General features: G+C 48.3%; 1 protein-coding gene across 4 annotated transcripts in view; it reads right to left on the reverse strand.

The window, feature by feature from the left end:
• The window catches only part of NCOR1 (nuclear receptor corepressor 1), a 101,437-nt gene that overhangs the window by 77,058 nt on the left and 1,465 nt on the right, over positions 1-22,914 (reverse strand). For all 4 annotated transcript variants that reach the window (XM_060283060.1, XM_060283061.1, XM_060283059.1 and 1 more), the window contains exons 2-5: positions 7,111-7,288; positions 3,760-3,890; positions 2,974-3,172; positions 558-740 (exon numbers count right to left, since the gene is read on the reverse strand). In XM_060283060.1, coding sequence (XP_060139043.1) covers positions 558-740; positions 2,974-3,172; positions 3,760-3,890; positions 7,111-7,218 — 621 coding nt within the window. In that variant the 5' untranslated portion in view covers positions 7,219-7,288. The remainder of the gene's footprint in view (positions 1-557; positions 741-2,973; positions 3,173-3,759; positions 3,891-7,110; positions 7,289-22,914) is intronic.

Genomic DNA, 22,914 nt, shown 5'->3' on the forward strand with positions numbered 1-22,914 from the left:
AAACCACTTGCAGTTTGCGGCAGTTAAATGGCATATAAATATACCATTACGATTAAACTTCATTTAACTCCCAGGAAGACTCTCGAAGTGACATCACTATGCATACAAAGCTTGCCTAAGACAAACAAATAGACACCCTTCTGCTAGCTCCGGGATGGCTAGCCTGCAGTCCCCTCTAGATGTTGCTAGACTACAACTCCCATCATCCATGGGAAGTTTGGAGTCCAAGAACATCTGGAGGACCACAACATCTGGAGATGTTCCCCACCCCTGCTCTACAGCCAGATCCCTGGTTTGACCAACCTTTTGTTGATTCAGCCAGATCCCAACAACAGAAACGCCAGCCCCATTCTCTGCTATCCCACCCCTGCCCACCTGCCCTGCCTCCACCCACCTGCAGCCTACCTGAGCTACCTGCAGCAACCCCTCATCCTCGGCCGAAGGCTTCCATGCCCCCCATCCCATCTCTTCTATGCCAGAAGCCTTCCACACACACATTCCTAATCCAGCAGGCCTAGGGGTGGGTGCGAGCCCCGTGCCCTGTTCCGACAACTCACTTGCTTCTTCTTCAGCTTCAGGATCTGCTGTTCCACTTTGGCGATCTCCCGGTCCACCCGGTCCATGCTCTGGATCAGCTCCTCCTTCGACAGCTTGGACGGAGACGCATTTTGGTCATCGCCGCAGGGCTGGCCTGAGAGCGGGGATGGTGGCCCGTCATGCTTGCCTCCAAAAGCTGACTCCTGGGGGGGGGGAGGAGAGGAGAAATAGATTTGTTTTGTTTTGTTAAATTTATATACTGCCCTTCATCCGAAGATCTCGGGGCGGTTTGCAAGATAAAAATACCTGATAAAAACAAAACAAAAAAATAGTTGCTATTTTTTAAATAAAAAAAATAACTCCCCGCCCTTTCACAAACACATTTGAAAGGCCGTAGAACAGTGATGGCGAACCTATGACACGCGTGTCAGACGTGACACGCAGAGCCCTCACTGCTGGCACACGCCCCATCGGCCCATTTGCGCTGTTGTTGTTTTTCTCTTCACGCTACAGCTTGTCTCCGCTGTTAAAACCCGGATCCTTTTGTTGTTGTTGTTGCTGCTGGTAGCCAGAGATTGTTTTTAACCCTTTCTGTGCTGTTTTTTCTGGCGCTTTGGCAGACTATGATTGGGTGTAACAGCGGTCGTTTTTTAACCCTTTCTGTGCTGGTTTTTTTTGCGCTTTGGCAGACTATGTCGGTGCTGCATGTTAGTTCCAGCGAAGGTATTATTCGTCATTTATTTCTGTTCTCTTCCCCCCCCAAAAAAAACCACAGCAGCTTTTGGGGCACCCCCCCAAAAAAAGCAAAGCAACGTTTGCACCCCCTAAAAAAACCTCCAAAACTTTGGTCAGCAGCTCCCCCCAAAAAAAGCTCAACAACTCTGGGCATTTTGTGATAAATATGGGTTTTTTGGTTAGGTTAGGTTAAATAATTAGTTTTTGGTTTATTAAATACAGTTATATATTACAACTATACATTTTTGTTATTTAAACTATAAATATTGTGAAATTATGTTTTTTTTTCTCCAAGTGACACAACACGTGAGTTATGCTCGGTTTTTAGGCGAATTTTGACACACCAAGCTCAAAAGGTTGCCCATCACTGCCGTAGAATATTAATCAAACAAAAGCCTGTTTAAAAAGGAACGTTTTTGCCTGGTGCCTAAAGATATGTAATGAAGGCGCCAGGCGAAGCTCCTTGGGGAGAGCATTCCACAAACAGGGAGCCAGTGCAGAAAAGGCCCGTTCTTGTATTGCCACCTTTCAGACTTCTCGGAGAGGAGGCAAAGAAAGAAAGAAAGGCCTCAGATGATGATCACAGAGTCTAGGTCGGTTCATACAGAGAGAAGCAGTCCCTGTAATATTGCAGTCCTGAGCCGTTTAAGGCTTTATAGGATAAAACCAGCACTTTGAATTGGGCCCGGAAGCTAATTGGCAGTGAATGCAGTCGGGCCAGGATGGGTGTAATATGCGCAAACCGTCTTGCTCTGGAGAGCAACCCGACTGCTGAATTCTGCACTAGTTGAAGGGCCCTAGATCTAGATCTAATCACGAAATTGAAAGACGCCTGCTTCTTGGGAGAAAAGCAATGACAAACCTAGACAGCATCTTAAAAAGCAGAGACATCACCTTGCCTACAAAGGTCCATATAGTTAAAGCTAAGGTTTTCCCACTAGTGATGTATGGAAGTGAGAGCTGGACCATAAAGAAGGCTGATCGCCAAAGAATGGATGCTTTTGAATTATGGTGCTGGAGGAGACTCTTGAGAGTCCCATGGACTGCAAGAAGATCAAACCTATCCATTCTGAAGGAAATCAGCCCTGAGTGCTCACTGGAAGGACAGATCGTGAAGATGAGGCTCCAATACTTTGGCCACCTCATGAGAAGAGAAGACTCCCTGGAAAAGACCCTGATGTTGGGAAAGATGGAGGGCACAAGGAGAAGAGGACGACAGAGGACGAGATGGTTGGACAGTGTTCTCGAAGCTACGAACATGAGTTTGACCAAACTGCGGGAGGCAGTGCAAGACAGGAGTGCCTGGCGTGCTATGGTCCATGGGGTCACGAAGAGTCGGACACGACTAAACGACTAAACAACAACAACAACAACAGATCTGAGCCACGACCGCTGGCCTCCAATGAACAAAATCCTGGAAAGCCGCCGCCAGTCAGTGCAGACAATACAGAGATAAATGGACCAAGGTCCTGACTCGGTTTAACACAGCTTCCTATGCTCCTGTGAAACTCCTTTGGCAGAGGAGCTCTGAGCTTCCTAGAGCTGGCTCTCCTTGTCACTGGCTCTGGCACCACCTACTGTCGGGCTCCCTGACTCCGGCCCCACCAGTCCAAACGGACACCAGACACCGCTGTACAGCTGATGCCTCAAACTGGGGGGAAAGGCAGGTGTTGGCGGTGGCCTCTCCCCAGCCGGCGTTACCTTCTTCAAGTCTGACGAACGCAGCCCATCCTGCAGCTGGTGGGACAGCGGCAGGACCGTCGCGGCGCTGACCCGCTGGTAGTGGGAGTCGGAAACCTGGTCCAAGCGTGGCCTCTTCGAATCCAGCCCATCGTGATCCGCTTGCGACGAGCCGGGGTGGAACTGGGCCTCGTAGCCAGATCTTCTTTCCTGAGGGGGCCTGAGAGGGAGAGGAAATAAGTGCAATGGCATACCCGCCAGCTGTCCCTGATTTACCAGGGAGTCTTCCAATTTACTTAGTAAATCACAGCCCCGTTTCTGCACCTCTGGGGTGGGCGGGAGTGCTTTCACAGAATCGCAGAGTCGGAAGGGAAATTAAGAGGTCGCCGAGTCCAATCCCCTGCTCAATGTGGCGATCTGCAATGCAGGATGCAGCGGCAAAACCCCTGGCGGGTGGCCGCCCAATCTCTGCTGAAATATCGCTGACGTTCCAAAACATGGCAGAGCCTTTAATCTGGCGCGTTTAAGCATCCTTCCGTCAGCAGTTCCAGAGGGGAGGTTCCAAAATAAAATCCCCTATTATGAACGCAAATGACCCCGTGAACCTGGAGAGGCAGAACTGACAACTCATGTTCTTAAGTATTGCTCCTTTTATTAAGATATATGTAAGTTGTTGGTTTTTTAAAAAACTTTGGAAAAAGGATTATGTGGAAACCTGAAACGTCAGATTGGAGCGGCTGAGTGGGCGCATATAGGGAAAGGTGATATGATCACATAACAACAGGCCAAAGATCAAGGGCGCCCTACCTGTCGGAGCCAGGATGATATTCAGACAGCAAAGAGGGCCGCCTCCGAAGTTGTTGCTGCTGCTGCTGCAGGAGCTGGGTGGCCTGGCTGACGTCCAAGTGAGAAGGGCGGAAGTCAGGAACAGCAAACTCCTACAAGATAAAAAAAAGTGGGGGGGGCAGGTTATTTTGTCAGTATTTTTTAAAAAGAAACAATGAACAGCCCCAACCTAGGAGAAAGAATAATAGAATTGTAGAGTTGGAAGGGCCCCCCAAAGTAATCTAGTCCAACCCCCTGAGATACAGGAATCTCAACTAAAGCATCCAGGACAGATGGCCATCTAAGAAGGGCCCCCCAAAGTAATCTAGTCCAACCCCCTGTGATACAGGAATCTCAACTAAAGCATCCAGGACAGATGGCCATCTAACCTCTTCTTTAAAACCCCCAAGGAAGGAGAGTCTACCGCAGGCATCCCCAAACTGCGGCCCTCCAGATGTTTTGGCCTACAACTCCCATGATCCCTAGCTAACAGGACCAGTGGTCAGGGATGATGGGAACTGTAGTCCAAAACATCTGGAGGGCTGAAGTTTGGGGATGCCTGGTCTACCGCCTCCCAAGGAAGTTTGTTCCCCTGCAAGTTGTGGGTTCCCGGGAGCAGCGCCTTCTAGGGCAGCCTGCCCCAAGCTGGCCCTGCCTAGAAGTCGTGTTTTTATATATATATATATTGTATACCACCTTTTACTCCAAGGAGCTCCAGCTGGCATAGGTAGCTCTCCCCCCCTCCCATTTTATCATCACAACATCCCTGTGAGGTAGGTTAGGATGAGAGCCTGGGATTGGCCCAAGGTCATGCCCAGTGAGCTTCATGGCAGAGCGGGAATTCAAACCCTGCTCTCTCTTATCAGCTCACAGTTCAGCATTCTTAACTGTTACGCCCATCAGCGCCTGGCTGCAATGGCCAATGTTTGGGATGTCTGTAATGGGGCTTTGGTCACAAGAGCGCCCAGAACAGGCGCCGGGGAACTTTAGGCCCTCCAGAAGTTGCTGAACAACCCCCATTATCCCTGGCCTCTGGCTGTCACGCCCTCTGGGGATGATGGCAGTTGTAGTCCAGCAACCTCTGGAGGGCCAAAAGTTTCCCATGCCTAGAACATCTGGACGGAAAGTGGGGCTCATGTCATCAGCTCCGCCAAAGTGAGGCACCCCCTGCCCCTGAACCATTACAGTTCCAGCCACTCATTGTAAGAATTACTATTTAACTTTAAGAATCGGCACTTGCATTTGCTTTCCCTCTCTTCTGCCCCCATCCTCGTTTCCCTGTTTTCTTTCTCTGTCGAGTCTTTTAGATCATAAAGCCTGCAGGCAAGGACTGTCCGGTTTTATTTGATTGTATGTAAGCTGCTCTGGGAACCTCTGGCCGGATCCTGCAGGGCTCCTCTAATGTACTCGCGACTCAGGGTTGGCACGCCAGCCACCTGCCTGGTCAAACATTGACAAATGACCAGCTATGATGCTCTCCAGGTTGAAGAACCGAGAAACCCCAACCGGGAAATATCTTTTGGGAGGAGGAGGAAGAAGAAGGGGGGGGGACACATACTTTGCTCCCCTTGTAACATAGCCACAGAGGTTCACGTGAGCTGCTAAGAACTGGGCCTGCCGCAACCCACGCCTCTAGCTCCCTGGTCCAAGGGTTGGCACAGTGGTCAACTGGCTGCTCAAATATTGGCAGCTACTTTAGGATGGTTTTTCGAAGGAGCCACAAGGCTAGCAATAACTAAGGAGGTGGCCTCCTTAGCACAACCGCTTTCGTGAAAGCTGAAGGGTTGGTGGGTTGTTGCTTTTCAAATGACCCGTGTTTCCTTTGCTTTGATTTGTTCATTTTATCCATTTGCTTTTTCTCACACATATATATGCATATACATACATATACCATACTTTCCCGTGTATAAGACGGGGTTCTTTTACTCTAAAATAATGTTAAATAATGTTTAAAATCGGTGGTCGTCTTATACACGGATAGTGCAGAGGGGGGATGGGCTATTGGTTGCGGCCGCGAGTGTGTTATACATGGAAAAATACAGTGTGTACACACACACACACACACACAAAATTAAATTTTCTGTTTTACAATTTGAAATATTCATTTAAACATCCTTAAAATATCAATGACTTCCCTTCTTCTCTTTCCATGGTTCATTTTGCATATCATAAATCCCTGCATATTTTACAAAAACTAAACCATTCAGTATTCCATTCTTACATCCATGAAAACTTGCACTGTTGAATTTATCTTAATGCTGCCAACGTTTTCAAGTGTACACAATTTTCCCCCCATGTATTCAATAAACGTTTATCCATTTACTATGTAGACTCCTCCAGACTTTGTAGCTCTTCCAGCCTTTCCTGACCTGTCATAATCATCATAACTACTCTTGTCATACATCTTCCTGAGTTCAGGGATGGGAAACTGTTGGCTTAAATTATTCTAATGAAGATAACAATAAATACTACTGGCTGTAGCTTTGCATACAGACTTTCCCAGGTTCGATCACCAATGGCATCTTCAGGGAGGGCTGTAAATGTCCCCCTAGAGCAAGGGCCAGCAAACCTATTCAGCAGGGGGCCAGTCCACTGTCCCTCAGACCTTGTGGGGGGCCGGACAATATTTCTTTCAGGGGTGGGGGTGGGGATTAACAAATTCCTATGCCCCACAAATAATCCAGAGATGCATTTTAAATAAAAGGACACATTCTACTCATGTAAAAATACGCTGATTCCCGGACCGTCCGCAGGCTGGATTTAGAATGCGATTGGGCCGCATCTGGCCCCCGGGCCTTAGTTTGCCTACCCATGCCCTAGAGCAGTGTTTCCCAACCTTGGGTCTCCAGCTGTTTTTGGACTACAACTCCCATCATCCCTAGCTAGCAAGACCAGTGGCCAGGGACGATGGGAATTGTAGTCTGAAAACAGCTGGAGACCAAAGGTTGGGAAACACTGCCCTAGAGAGCTGCTGCTGGCCAGTGTTGACAATACGGAGCTGAATGGACCAGTGGTCTGGCTCAGGGTAAGGAAGCTTCCTGTGTTCCTGAGTAAGAACATAAAGAGGGGCTGCTGGATCAGGCCCATGGCCCCTCTAGTCCAGGATCCTGGTCTCAAAGCAGCCAACCAGATGCCCCAAGGGGAAACTCGCAAGTGGGACCCAAACACAAGAGTCCTCTCGCCTCCTGTGGGTTTCCAGCAACCAAGCAACATTGCTGCCTCCAAGGGGGGAGGAAGAGCACAGCCATTGTGGCTAGCAGCCATGGAGAGCCCTCCAGCGGGGGCGCCCAGGAGTTCCCCAGAAAGTGTGCCCTCCCCCTGTACCCCCCTTGCCTGCTGGTGTCGGCCGCTGGAGAATGTGTACTGGACCGAATGCGTCTGGTAGCGCCCTTGTTCTGTGCTGAACGCTCCTTGGCTAGGAGGGTAGCCCGAGCTTGACATTCTCGGAGGAGGGCTCCTCGCCGCGATGCGAGATCAAGGCCGGCGAGCGATCGTGTTCCCGGGAAAGAGTCTGTTAAAAAAGAGATTGGGGGGGGGGAGAGAGAGATGGTAAGAAGCTGCCGAAACCCCACGCTATCACCTGTCACCATCGTAGTTCACTTCGGTGCAGCTGTGAGCGACGGTAAAAAACACGCTGTCAGGTTGGCATGATTGCCGAAGGCGGCGTATGCCAGATATCGGAGCAGAGAGGAAAGCGGGTCTCAGGCTCATCAGACCTCCTTTAGGACTGACTTACTTGCTTATCATTAATTCGTTAACAGCAGAAAAAGTGCAAACATAAAAAACACACAAAAGAAACAGAGCATCAAAATTTTAAACTGTAAAGCGTCACGGCCAGCAAGGAGAAAAGTAGAAAGTTGCAGAGCAGCTCCAAAGGGATAGTAAAGTATTAACTCATGCAAAGATTCCCTTTGCAAACAGTAAAGATTTTTTTAAAATAAAAGTATTCGCCACCTGTCAGTTCCATTTCTATGGTGAACAAAGGTTCTATACATTTGTGTATACTGATGGCACTGAGTAACCATGTGCCTCGATATTTGTAAAATAAATTTGGGGTTTTAACATTATTCTTAAAGAATTATTCTTAAAGGTAAAGGTAAAGGGACTCCTGACCATTAGGTCCAGTTGTGACCGACTCTGGGGTTGCGCGCTCATCTCGCATTATTGGCCGAGGGAGCCGGCGTATAGCTTCCAGGTCATGTGGCCAGCATGACAAAGCCGCTTCTGGCAAACCAGAGCAGCACATGTAAACGCCGTTTACCTTCCCGCTGTAGCGGTTCCTATTTATCTACTTGCATTTTGACGTGCTTTCGAACTGCTAGGTTGGCAGGAGCTGGGACCAAGCAACGGGAGCTCACCCCGTCACAGGGATTCGAACCGCCAACCTTCTGATCAGCAAGCCCTAGGCTCAGTGGTTTAACCACAGCGCCACCTGGGTCCCCCCAATTATTCTTATACAAGCTCAAAGCAGAGCTACAAGAGACACACAAACAAACTTACACACTCGCACTTCAACAGTTCAACATTTCAACATTCCAACCAGAGAAAAATCATTTTCTGTGCCATAAACAAACTGAGCTCATGGTTGCTTTTGCAATTAAAGTCTGCTACTTGTCTAGTTAATTGTATTTTACTTATTACTTCAAAAATCAACACCCCACTTTCCGGCATCTGGGTCTCAAAGCGGCTTACAACGCTAAAAAAATACAGCACGCAAAACTGAAGACATAAATTAAACCTCAGAAATTTGAAACTGAGAACATCAGAGGCACTTCGACGCAGCCCCCTCGCCCAGGATAGCCATGGTCAGTCAGTACTGAGCTAGGTGGGTCAGTGAGCCGCTTGGCGTATAATGCAGCTCCCTACCGGTAGTTTGCCCCATATATAATCAGTCCCAGGAACTACACTGACTGTTCGAAGATTTGGGATGGAGAAAAGAAAGGGCTTATTTTCGCGCAGCACATGGTTAAACTGTGGAACTCCCTGCCGCAGGAGCAGCAACATGGATGGCTTCAAAAGAAGACTGGACAAATCCAGAGAGGAAAAGGCTCTTGATGGCTCACAGCTACAATGGCTACGCTCTGCTTCTGAATACCAGTTGCAGGAAACCAGTAGAGAGGAGAGGGTTCTCGCGCACAAATCCTGCTTCACACAGGTGTACTGTATTTGGGGCCACTGTGGATACAGGATGCTGGACTAGATGGGCTATTGGCCTGGTCCAGAAGGCCCTTGAGCTAGGCTGGCTGCTGGGAGTTGCTGGAATCCACCCCAAGCCCGAGGGCCACAGCAGCCCATCCCTGGGAAAGGGTTTGCAAAGCGCCATTCTGCACTGCAGCCGCAGCCCTGCAGCCACACACCTCCAGCTCCGACCCAAGCCTGCCACCAGCGGCGTCTGTGCAGGAGGCCGGCCACCCACGTTACTGAGTCATAACACCGGATGACTCATACAAGCCAAATCATGCTTTCCTAACCTGACCTCCCAATCCCTCTCTCTCTCTCTCTCTCTCTCTCTCTCTCTCTCTCTCTCTCTCTCTCTCACACACACACACACACACACATACACACCATACATTTAAAGCACATAGAATCCTGGGAGCTGCAGTTGACTCCTCAAAGGACTGCAATTCCCAGCACCCTTAATAAACTACAGTTCCCAGGATTCTAAAGGGGGGGGGGTTGTCAGGTGCTTTCAATGTGCTCTGTTGTCTATGCAGCCAGGCACACGACTAAGCAGGTAGATCTTTGTGAAGCCTTATGCAAAAAATACCCCACTGGCAAGTGGATCCAGGACTTGGACAAACCTCTGGATTTTTGCACCTCCTTCTAAATGGTGCTACCCAGTGCTCAGGGTCAAAAAGGTACGTTCTGGGCATGTCTTTTGAGAGAATGCACACATTTAAAAAGAGGTTTCGGGAAGGATGCGCTCGAGGACCGTTGGAAAAGTTAGAAGAAATTGTGCAGAAACAAAATGCTACTGGGGAGGGGCGCGAAGGTGTACCTGGAGTGGGAAAGCTGCCCCCTCCAGCTTGCTTAAGCAGGTAAGCAGAAGAGCTTATTTACTGCATTTATAGCCCACCTTTTTCCTCCAAGGAATCCATGGTTCACCTTCCCCCTGCTCAGTTAATCCTGACCACAACCCTGTGAGGCAGGTGAAGAGGCTGCGACTCACTCCAAGGTCATCCTGTAAGCTTCCTGACTGTGTGGATTCGAACCCTGATTTCCCAGGTCCTAGTCCAACACCCCTAACCACCCCTGCCTTTTGGTGGGCATTGCCTTGGGTACGCGTAGGGACTTTGTAAGATTGGAATCCATCCAATCACAATTCCTCAGGGCCATTCTCAGGATCCCCCCTTCTGTTGCGGGTGCGATCATGAGATTGGAGACCGGTTGCCAAGCCTTTACGTATGTGGCCCTGAAAGCGAAATTATGGCTATGGCTCAAACTATGTTTCAGACCGATGGGTTTGGCCCCCCTGATTCTGAGGGATAATTTTAAATCTCCATGGGAAAGGGAAGTGGTAGAGGAAGTGCAAAAGTGCAGTCTGTCCTCCCTTTATACTGAGTCCATGACGTTCAGTCACGCTAAAGCGATGATCGCTCAGAGATTGGGGGATATCGCCAGACAGGAGGACATAGCCCGCGTGAAATCTGGGGTGTTTTTAGGGGAGCAGGTGTATCGGTCTGCACCAGCCCGTTACCTGGCGGATATCCACTACGTGGAATACCGCAGACTACTTACTGCGGCTAGACTGAATGTCCTTGATTCGGCGGTTTTGAGGGGAAGATTTGGAGGAGTCCCATACGGTCAGAGAATGTGCCATTGTGCCTTGAGTGAGGTAGAATCTACAGAACACATTCTACTGAGTTGTCCCTTTTATAATGATCTAAGGCAATGTCTTATAGCCCCGTATTTATCTCAGTTTAGTTCCCGATTAAGAGAACGGCAGGCAGCATATTTGCTAAACAAGCCCACTGGGAAAATAACCTTCTCAGTGGCTAAATTCCTTTTCCTGGCGCTCAAGTGTCGGAAACGTATAATCGAATGTCTTGATGCGGGTTACCTGTAGGTGGTTTAGTAGTGCGGTCATACCCCATTTATGTATCCCGCTGATGCCCTCAGTTTTATATTTTTATATTTTTATGTATCCCACTGATGTCTTCAGTTTTATATTTTTATATTTTATGTATCCCCCTGATGCCTTCAGTTTTATATGTTTATCTTTGTATTGAGAAATGTTTTTGTTCTGACTATCGGTCGAATAAAGTATATTGATTGATTGACCCCTAACCACAGAACGGGACGACAGAAGGGGGACGACAGAGGACAAGATGGCTGGACAGTGTTCTCGAAGCTACGAACATGAGTTTGACCAAACTGCGGGAGGCAGTGCAAGACAGGAGTGCCTGGCGTGCTATGGTCCATGGGGTCACGAAGAGTCGGACACGGCTAAGCGACTAAACAACAACAACAACAGTCCAACACCCCTAACCACTGAATCACACTGGCTCCCTAGAGTTCTTCTGCTACAGGGCAGCTCTATAAATTAAGTTGGCCAATAAATATGGGGAAAGCAAAATGTCCCTTACAGAAGGCTCTGAAATAGAAATAATAGAAATGAATAATAGCAACAAAAAGGGGAAAAGATGGCTCCTATACATTCCGTTGTGGCGATCGTAACTTAGGTTTAAGGTGCCATTTTGGCAATTAGCTTATATGTCTGAGTTTCTAAGGCCTTCAGGAGCCTCAAGACTTTTCTATTATTATTCTTATATGCCGGCTCCTGCCTTTCCTGCCCCTGTCGCTCCAACCTCAAACTTGTGTGGCCGGATAGATTTCAGGCTAACGTGGCATGCCTTTGAGGCTTCCACAACCACTGCACTGCTCTGCAGACAGTCAACGTAGGCAAAAAATGGGGAGGTGTTCTGTGTGACGACAGATGTAGCACTTCAAGACTCATCTCCCGTCACAGAACCATAGAACTGAAGTTGGAAGGGACCCTGAGGATCATCTATTCCAACCCTTGCAATGCAGGAATATGCAGCTGTCCCATACAGGGATCAAACTTGAAAGAGGAAAAAAAAACCAACCCATTTTACAACAAACACAAAACATAAATTTAAATTATCCCACATCGTATTTCGACTCCCCCCCCCTTTCTGCAGTTTCTTACACATGTACTGTTTTTACTGCATTTTCAAATTATCCCTAACTATTATTTATCCCAAATAATCAGTCTCAGTTTTCTGTCGCTGTGCGTTTTTTTTTTACTTTAATCCTGCTAATGTCTTAATTTGTTTGCAATAGTACAGTAAATTGTTTCCATTCTACATTAAAGGGTTTATCATCTTCCAGTAACTTTAGCCATTTCTGAGCACTCTAATAACTTCTGTTGTCGTTCTTCTTTCGTCGGGACATTTTCTTCTTTCCATCCTTGGGCAAAAATCACTCGAGAAAGTGAAGCAAGTTGCTCGTCCTTATGGATTCAAATATATGCTTGAAAAGTATGGAGGTGACACCTGGGCAGTTGGCCAAGCTCCTCCACAGCCTATGACCGTTGCTAACAACTTGCTCTTTTTTTAAAAAAAATATTAAGATGGCCACTGCACTGTGTTTTGTTTTTTTAAACTACTGTGGCGAGCCACGCACCCTCCCCAAACCCGTCTGGCCTCCAGTAATTAGTGTTAATGAGGGTAAATCCCCATTGTGCAGGAAACCAATTGCTTCCGAGATGGAACAGTCGAGAACTCTGCGTGTGTTTCTGCCAAGTCAGCATGGAAAGAAAGTCCCAGGGACCTGGTCACCCAAGGGTGAGGTTTGTTTGTTTGTTTGGATGGCACCTAGAACACAGCTTCCCCTCCCACCCACCCCAAAAATTGGCTATGCAGAAGTGATGCTCTATGTATGCCATGCTTCCTCAAACCCGGCCCTCCAGATGTTTTGAGACTACAGTTCCCATCATCCTTGACCACTGGTCCTGCTAGCTAGGGATCATGGGAGTTGTAGGCCATAAAACATCTGGAGGGCTGAGTTTGAGGAAGCCTGCTCTATGCCCTAGATCTGCCACCCTGACGCAGGACTCATGCATTCTGGGACAGGAAGCCAGTGCTCTGACTTCTCTCCCCTGAGGTTTCACAGTTTCCTCTTCTCTCCTCCCCCCCCCTCCGGTCCACCAAGCCCCAAAAAGAATCCGTTCCACAGCAGAGACGGGATGCCACATCCCGTTGACCTGATAATCCCATATATGTCAAAAATAGCACAGCTTACGCTGGAGACAGAGGGAGCCACGATCGAAGCAAAGGGACGCCCCGCTAAAAAAATAATAATCCTCTGCTACCGTTAACAGCTGTTGGGAACTGTCTCACCCACCCTCGCTCAGATGCACGAGGAACGTAGCTCTAAAACGCTCTGTTGGGCTGTGCAGCTGGTCTAAAAAGGTCACGTCATTTCAGTGGAGACCCCCAAATGCAAGCCCCCTTGAGCCGGGAGCTCAGGAGCGTAGTTCTCAACTGCAGTTGGAAAGCATGGCCTGCCACTAGGTTTTCTTGCAGATAAAGGCTGGCCAGGGGTGTATCCTTGGCAAAGCCGCCTTCAGCCATCTGCAGGAAAAGGACAGGATGCGTTTACACATAGTACCTACCCACAGTTTATCAAAAAATGGCTTATTCAACCGTGGTTTGTTTGATTACCCAATCCCAGCTCAGGGATGTGCATTTGGCGATCTGCAGGAATCCAGAAAGCAACAAGGTCTATGGCCTCTTTTGCACGCAATGCGAAACTACAGTTTACCAAGCTATGGTTTATTAAACCACAGTCTGCCTAATCATCCAAACCCTGCCCATCAACTTGGCAAGGGTGCATTCGCTGCCAAAGAACCACATTTTGAAGCCATGGATTGCTGTGGGCTTACAACCCTCGGCCGGTTTCAACTATGGTGTGGCGCTTTGCAAGAACCCAGTGGACAGCCAGGGTGGTGCAGTCAGACTAAAACCTGGGAGATCAGGGTTCAAATCCCCCTCAGCCACAAAGCTCACTGAGTGAACCTGGTCCAGTCACTCACTCTCAGCCTAACCTACCTCCCAGGGTTGTTGGGAGGATAAAATATGGAGGAAGAGACCAATGTACACCACCTCGAGGAAAAGTGGGATATAAATGCAATCAATCAATAAATAAAGCATGGTTTGTTTCTGCATCCCAGGCATTCACCACGCTACAAAGGCAATTTTATCCTGTGAAATGGCCTGAGACCTATGGGTACAGGGCAGTATATAATTGCAATTAATAATAACAATAACAATACTGTAGTAATAATAATAAGGCAAAAAGCTCCCTAGGCCTGTGCAACAAGGTATAATAATAATAATAATAATAATAATAATAATAATAATAATTTTTGCTACAGCAAACACTTTGGGGGTGGCCCCGCTCTGCTCCCTTGTAGAGGAGGAACCCAGACGAGAATCACTTGCAAAACAGGAGACCCCAACAAGTCCCAGTGGAGGAACGTAAGAGTCAGACTTAGCAATGTGAACGCGTGCTTGACCTGGGCATTCCCCTTGCTTTTTGATGGGGGTGGGGAGAGAAGAGAAGAGAAGAGCTGGTTCACCATAGCGGATTACAAATCAAGAAGTCAGTGGTTTAAATTACACCTCTGCCCAGTGTGTTCACAGGGCGGCTTTCGACAAGCCACTATTTACTCAATGCTTCATGCACTTGCAGGAATCTACATGCACCCAGGCAGCCACCTGAACGGCAGAGATAAGCAAGAACTGCAACAACACGTTGCAGCGTAGGCTCACTTCCGTCCAGAGCTCGGGAAGCTTGGAACAGGAGCCTTGTAGGCAGGGAGGGGAAGATAGTTTTCTTCTTGCCCCCTCCCCTAAAGCATCCTCCCCTACTGGGCTACATAGCATTATCAGGGACTCAGATTTAGGGCTGGCCGTTAGCCCCCCAAAAAAGTTGACTTCTTTGCAGCTGTATTGAACTGGTGAGTGGGGAAGAGCCCTTCTCTCAAGATGAAGCAAGTTTTCGGTCCTCATGGTTCTGAACAAAGGGCTGGTTTAAACAGGAGCAGTGAGACCACGGCTGCATCTAGCGCACTGCTGTCTACACTGACTCAGAGCAGACTTTCAGGGTTTCAGGCAGCGGCAGGGGGTCTTTCCCAGCCCTACCCGGAGATGCCTGCAGGGAATGAACTTAGGACCTTTTGCACCCAGCACAGATGCTCTGCCGCTGAGCCACAGGCCTAACCAACAAAAAGGAAGGAACAATCCCTATTGGATGGGGGGGGGGGTTTGTTTGCTGTATTTCACAGCAACCATTGGCCACCCCTAATTCACCCGCCTTCCAACCTACTTTCTACAAGCTAGTTTGGGTGTGAGAAGGCAAATCCCCTCTCCCTGGATCCCTGTCCAGTTTAGTCTATCCCTTGATATTACATACACCCCAGAAACTCACACATCCTTGTCAGGCTGCTTTAAATATTTTCTCTCTCCTCTTATTTTCCCTTTATTTCTCCACGGCATCTCCAGATAGGCCTGGCCACTGGTCCTGTTAGCTAGGGATCATGGGAGTTGTAGGCCAGAACATCTGGAGGGACGAAGTTTGGGGATGCCTGGTATAGACAATACCGATCCGGATGGACCAACTGCATAAGGCAGCTTCATAGATTGGGGAAGGGCCATAGATCAGGGGCAGAACATCTGCTTTGCATGCAGAAGGTCCCAGGTTCAGTCTCCAGGCAGGGTAGGGAGAGCTGCTGCTAGTCATAAGACTGTAAGGAGAGCTTGTGGGATCAGGCCAAAGAGAGCCGATCTAGTCCAGCATCCTGTTCTCACAGTGGCCAACCAGATGGCAGATTTGAGGCAGCCACATGCAGGACCTGAGTGCAAGAGCCCCCTCCTCTCCCCTCCTGAGGTTTCCAGCAACTGGTAACCAGAGGCAATAGTGCCTCTCTGGCTGTAGAGAATTCTGGGCTAGATGGATCAACGATCTAGTTTGGTAAAAGGCAACTTTCTCTCGCGTTCCTCTGGGTAGAATTTAGCCATGCGAAACCCTACACACACTCACTAAGCCCTGTTGAACACAGCGGGACTTAACGTACCAACAAACGCGCATCTGATTGTGCTGCTAAGTCTTCCGAGTGCGAGATCTCGCTAGGTGTCCTTACAAGCGCAGCCAAATGGAAAGGCTTAAATTCAGAGTTCCCGTCACTCGGGGGATGTACGTTTTGCACTAGAAGAAAGGCACGTGGGGCTTGCACAACCAGAGGTGTTGGATCACACCGTTGGGCACTATCAAAATCTCAAGCTCTTTCGATTGTTATAGCAACCTAATTAGCACACACAGTGCTTTAGAAAAGCAGGTGGAGGGGGGGGAGAAAACAGGGAAAGGCTTGCTTGGAGAACCAGCACTTCCTCTCTTGCACTTTTCAAAATCACCTCCAGGAACAATGGAGAACCAAGGAAGCACTTACGGTGCTCTGAAAAGGCCGCTTTCTCCTTGACCAGCACAACCCCATTGGATGTTGCTACATGGAATGTCACTGGGCAAGTGCCACAGGCACCTACTGGACAGCGCCTGTGACATCACCGATGACAAGCAGCCAGCCCATGCTGTCCCTTAATGAATTTTACTGCGGTGGGGCTCCTAACAGTTTCATACAATAGTTCTCTGAGTGCTCTCTGCTCTGTTCTTTCACTGCATTGGGATGCTTACAAACTGCTAGTTGAACTAAATACGTACGAAGGTGTACGAAGGCCTTGCAGCAGGTTCAGATTACTGGTTAGCCTTGGAATTCCTTCTTAGGATTCCCTTAGAATATATAGTCAAAGTTTGAAGTTTTACTGCAATCAAGCAGTATAGGAATGTTCTGAAATATACATACATACTATAAAGACAGAGGTACATTAAATACAGAAGAAAGAGAAATCGACACGAGGGGGAAGCTCTCTTTGCAGTATTAACTACCTCATCCTTCTGAAAGGCCAAAACTCTGCGGTGGCCCTCCCCCCATACAATCCTTGGCATCTCCAGGTAGCGCTAGCAACGTCCCCTTGCCTGAAATTCTGGACAGCCGCTGCCAGTCAGTGTAGGCAATACTGAGCTAGAGGGATCAGCACAGTCCAAAGCTCCTAATCCATTGTATGGCAATTCGCTCCGTGACAGGCCCCGCAGGAGGCCAGCCCAGATACAGCCCTGCATATCTAATCCACACCCTGGCATTTGGAATGACCAACGGCAACTGCTCCCACCCTGACCCCCTTCTCCACCGCCTCCTACCAGGCTAGCTTTGGAGCAAGCAGGGGATGACCCGAGGCCTGCTTTCTCTTTAAATCCACAGAGACACTCAAACAGGGACACCTTTGCCCAGCGATCAGCTGACACACCATCCCAAGGCGCCTCGTGACACTTCGCAGAGCTGGAAGGCAGCCAGCAAGTCATCCCGCTCGATCAAACCACCCTGTGACAAGAAGCCAACCTTGCAAAAAAAGAAAAATAACACCCCGAATCCTGGGACAGCAAGCACATCGGGAATAGCCGGAAGGAGAAGCACCAGCGCCATCTCTCTTCCAGCTTGTGAAAAATAGCTGCCTTTCCCCGATTCCCATCTCGGGCCCTACCATTGTCAGGGGAGGAGGCCCTGGTGATTTTCACACAGGAGACAGGGTCTTCTCGGTGGTGGTTCCCCATCCATGGAAACGGCCACCCTAGCGAGGTGCGCCTGCTCCCTCTTTTTATTAGCTTTCAGAAGGGGTTTAAAAAAGATTCCTGCTTATGCAGGCGTAAAAGATATTGCTCCAGGTCACTGTTTAGCAAGTGTTTTTAACCATTTTAAAAAATGTTTTTTTGAAAGAAGGAAAAAGTTTTAGTACTGATGCAGCAACTGCCCAGGACTCCTTTGGCAGGGGATGGACGGGGGAATAAAAATTGAACAAATCATCATCATGTGTCACTTGATCCTTGTAACTGGAGATGCTGAGGATTGAACCGACCTTCTGCTCTCAGAGTAGGGTCTCTCTCTGACACCCGCTTCTGGTCCCTCTCGGCAGCTGCGAGATCTGAAAATGGGGATTTCCTGGTTCACAGGCGAGTGGCCTAGACTCTTGCTCTGCGACAGCTCTGGCCAAGTTAATAAATCAATCAATAAATCACACATGCCCAAGCATTTTGAAACACTGACATAACAAGCTAACCTACCAGAGCGAGAAATATCTGTAAATCATTGAAGGACTTCAGGAGGGAATAATGGCCCTGTCCTGGACAAAAGGGGTGGGTGGGTAAGAGGGGGGGAGGCAGGAGGGGGCGTGGAGTAACTTTGGGCAGCAGTTGTGACCTTCAGAGAGAGTTGCAAAGGGAACGCACGTCTACACAACGTCATCCAAGACCCACAAGCAGGGTTGTGGGGAGGGAGGCTGGGAGAGAGAAGCCAGGCACTTTTCTGCAGGCGGAATCTTGCAGCTGGGGTGCAGTTTAGGAAGAAACGACTTTGCTCACAGAGGACTCGGTTGCTCAGACCCAGCAGAAGCTCGGGACCCTTACGGGAGTCCCACAAACAAGTGAGCCTGGGCCAGCAGCAACGCCGGCAATGCCCAACTTAGGCAGGCAGCATTCCAAAAGTGCAGGGGAATGGGGGAAAGGTGACAAAGTTTTCAACGTGCGGCTCCTCTGAATGAGGATAGAGGCGAGAGATGCGAGGGCTGTACTCCCTCCAGCGTCTAGACAGAAGCACGCATCATATAGCCACAGAGAGGTGACTATGGATGCCTGGGGCTTCCCCTAGCCAGAACATCTTCCTCGACATCTGCGTCAACGCTCACGTGGGACCCGGCCTTTCTGAGCGACCTCTTCCTGCTCACTGGGTCAAGCATGGGGGCAGCCTTTCCCCATTGTTATTTTATATATTTTATATATTTATATCCTGCCTTTCCCCCAGAACAGAGGACTCAAAGCGGCTCACAAAAATCCAAAATAAAAATTGGATAAAACACCAATAGCTAAAAATGAAGAAAAGATAACAGTCAAAAAGTAATGAAACTATAACGGGGTTAAAGGTAAAGGTAAAGGGAACCCTGACCATTAGGACTCTGGGGTTGCGGCGCTCATCTCGCATTATTGGCTGAGGGAGCCGGCGTACAGCTTCCAGGTCATGTGGCCAACATGACAAAGCCGCTTCTGGCGAACCAGAGCAGCACAAGGAAACGCCGTTTACCTTTCTGCTTGGAGCAGTACCTATTTATCTACTAGCACTTTGATGTGCTTTCGAACTGCTAGGTTGGCAGGAGCTGGGACCGAGCAATGGGAGCTCACCCTGTCGCAGGAATTCGAACCGCCGACCTTCTGATCGGCAAGCCCTAGGCTCTGTGGTTTAACCCACAGCGCCACCTGCGGGGTTAAAACTATGTCGATACCACATCTGCTAAAACACAGATAAAAAGGACACAGATACAGCACGATTGAAAGCCCTTTCCTTAAAAGCAGTCAGTTCCATGAAGTCTGTTGGAACAAGAAGTCTTCACCGGCCAGCGGAAGGATAGCAAGGGAGGAGCCAGTCTGGCTTCTTGAGGGAGGGAGTTCCAAAGCCTGGGAGCAGCCACCAAGAAGGTCCTCTCCTGCGTCCCCCACCAAGTGTTCCTGTGAGGGTGGCAGGACTGAGAGAAGGACCTCCCCTGAAGACCTCAGAGAGCAAGCAGGTTCAGCAAGCAGATTCATATGGGAGAATAGGGTCCTTCAGCTATCCTGGACTATCGAGTCCAGAGGCGTAGACTGACTCCAATAGACAGCACACAGCCCTCACAGCTAGCAGCCACCTATAGCTTTATTCTCTGGGCAGTGTTAGAAACTGGGGTGGAAAAGCTAGGAGCCAAATGGCTTCTGGGACCTGGGTTGTGGGCGCCAAAACAGAATGTCTAGTCGCCACTGGGGGACAGGACGGGCAGCAACACTTTTTGTTTATTATTTTGATAAGCATGAATTAATACGCAATTCACTTAAGTGACACGTTGCTAGTATCACCTTTTTAGCAGAAATTGCTAATACATGTTTAATTTGGTGCTGGAAATAAAAATATTGGTACCATACTTCAGTTTTCAAAACACTCTACTGCTCTTTATTGTTAAATTCCTTAAAGGATTGTCTATCCTTAACATATACTTTGCGGCTTCAAAGCAAATAAATTTCAGTAATCCTGGAGTGTCAGCCAGGCGCAAAAAATGGCGCCCAGACTTTGTGAGGTGCTCGCAAATGGAGAATCTTTAGGCGCAAAATGCACCTGGCGCCCTGCTAATTTCGAACCCTGCACGCAGCCATCACAGCTAGCAGCCACCAATAGCTTTATCATCTGGAGAAACATTCCCTCAGTCCCTTCATTCTATACTCGCCCATGTTGCACTGGAAATATTATTTTCTTTTTTGTTGCTGTTGTTCTCCCCCAAAAACATCAGCAAAACACCACTGTCTCATGCTGCACGTTGATTTCTTCGGCTGTTCCACCTCTTTCCCCAAGCCTAGACACATCCCCGGACAGAGCGCGATAAAACTGGAAGAACAGCGTTAATGAGACATTGGCATCCATGTGCCAATGCACATGGCATTGAAAAAGAAAGAAAGCAAAATAAGAATAATGTTAATATTTATACCTCACCCATCTGGCTGGGTTTCCCCAGCCACCCTGGGAGGCTTACAGGATATATAAAACATAAGGAAGCATCCAACATTAAAAACTTCCCGATACAAGGCTGCCTTCAGATGTCTTCTAAAAGTTTTGTAGTTCTTTATCTCATTGACATCTTGAAGGAGATGCACAGTGTGATATGGGTTTACTCAGGTGTCAGCCCCATGGAGTTCAGGGGAGTTCGCTTGCAGAATCAATGCAGGCAAGATTACAAGTTGCACCCCCTGTTATATAAGTCTTGCCCAGGACCAATATAATCCACTCCTTTTCCATGTCAACTCCCCCTAAACTATGCCTACTCCAATCTCCATATTTGCCAACCAGGTGTCTTCCAACTGTCTTGGACTACAACTCCCATCAGCCCCCAGCCAGGAGGCTGATGAGATTTGCTGGTGTTGTTATTGTTGCTTTCATTATTATTATTAAATATAATTATACCTTGCCTGTTCTCCTGGCGGGACTCAAGGTAGCTTGCAGATAAAAACAAGAACCGCTAAAATCACAAAAAAATCTATCATTAAAAACAATTAAACATGGATAGGTAAAAGTAAAGGTAAAGGTACACCTGACCATCAGGTCCAGTCGCGGACAACTATGGAGTTGCGGCACTCATCTCACTTTATAGGCTGAGGGAGCCGGCGTTTGTTTGCATAAAGCTTCCGGGTCATGTGGCCAGCATAACTAAGCTGCTTCCGGCGAACCAGAGCAGCACACGGAAACACCGTTTACCTTCCCGCCGGAGTGGTACCTATTTATCTACTTGCACTTTGACATGCTTTCGAACTGCTAGGTGGGCAGGAGCTGGGACCGAGCAACGGGAGCTCACCCCGTCGCAGGGATTCGAACCGCCGACCTTCTGATCGGCAAGCTCTAGGCTCAGTGGTTTAGACCACAGCGCCACCCACATCCCACAGATAGAGATGAAGCTATATACATACACAATACATACAAATAATAACAATAAAAACAGCACTAGCTGTTTCATTCAAAGCATTCAATCCTCAAAAGAGGAATTCTTCACCTGCTGGTGGGAAGACAACAAGGAGGGAGCCAAAGTCTGGGAGCAGCCACCCAACCAAGCACGCCTGTGATGGTGGCAGGACTGAGACAAGGGCCTGCCCCCAGGATCTCAAAACCCAGATAGGTTAGTACTGTATAAGGGAATACGGAGGGAGCGATTGGCCCAAGCTCACAGCCACTGAGTTTTATGGCCAAGCAGGGATTTGAACCCTGATCTCCGAGGTCCTAGTGGGGTAATCTAACCATTACACACTACTAACCCATCATCCCAGAGGCTTGGCCATACTGGCCCGAGGCTGGTGGGAGGACTATTTGGACGCCAACAGAAGTAAGACCCCAACACAACTGTTCTTCCATGAGGTTTACCAACAGTTTAACTGTGATTGGAACAGCTCATCGTCTAACATTGTGTATGCCATCAAATGCCAACAGTGCCCTTCAGCTCTCTATATTGGACAAACAGGCCAAACCCTACGCCAAAGGATAAATGGACATAAATCTGACATCAGGAACCAGAAGACAGAGAAACCAGTAGGAGAACACTTCAATCTCCCAGGACATTCTATACAAGATCTCAAAGCAGCTGTTTTATTACAGAAAAAATTCAGAAACAGACAAAAAAGAGAAATTGCTGAATTGGGACTCATTACCAAGCTTAAAACCACGGAGCCACCTGGGATGAACAGAGATATCGGATTCTTATCTCGTTATGCATGATCTAGCTTTCTTTTGTGCCTCATTATGCATGATCTAGCTTTCTTTTGTGCCTTGCTTCCCCCCCCCCAAGGACCAATTGCAGTCATCAGCAGTCATTAACAGCCATCAACAGGCCCACCCCCCACCCTCTGAATATTAATAAGGGTCTGGTTGATTCTGTTTCAGTGTATCTGACGAAGTGTGCATGCACACGAAAGCTCATACCAAAATAAAAACTTAGTTGGTCTTTAAGGTGCTACTGAAGGAATTTTTTTATTTTGCTTCGACTCAGACCAACACGGCTACCTACCTGTAACTGTGATTGGAACTGCAACCAATCTATGTTTAATTACTTGGAAGTAAGGCCCACTGAGTCTTACTTCTGAGCAAATGTGAACAGAATTGCTCCACAAAGCAGGAACTCAAGGTGCACTTTCTCAGGAGTAACGAATAAAAGCCAGATGAACATAAGTGGTCTTGCTTTTTGAGCAAAGATTGCAGGCTTCATCAACCTGGGGATCAATCCAAAAGAAACTGGTGGTGTCAACCCCACCAGACAGGTCTACTCATGAGGAAAGCTGCCATCCTAAAACACACAGGGTTGCCCTTCAAGGTTACTCCTACTCAAAGCAGACCCACCAAAAATAATGGGACATGACTACCTTAATAATTTCAGTACAGTATGTCCATTTTGAATAGAGTTTAGAGTACTATACAAGCCACACTTCCTATGAGAAAGCCCCGCCCCCTCA

The sequence above is a fragment of the Zootoca vivipara genome, chromosome 15, assembly GCF_963506605.1.
Source record: "Zootoca vivipara chromosome 15, rZooViv1.1, whole genome shotgun sequence".
Taxonomy (NCBI): domain Eukaryota; kingdom Metazoa; phylum Chordata; class Lepidosauria; order Squamata; family Lacertidae; genus Zootoca; species Zootoca vivipara.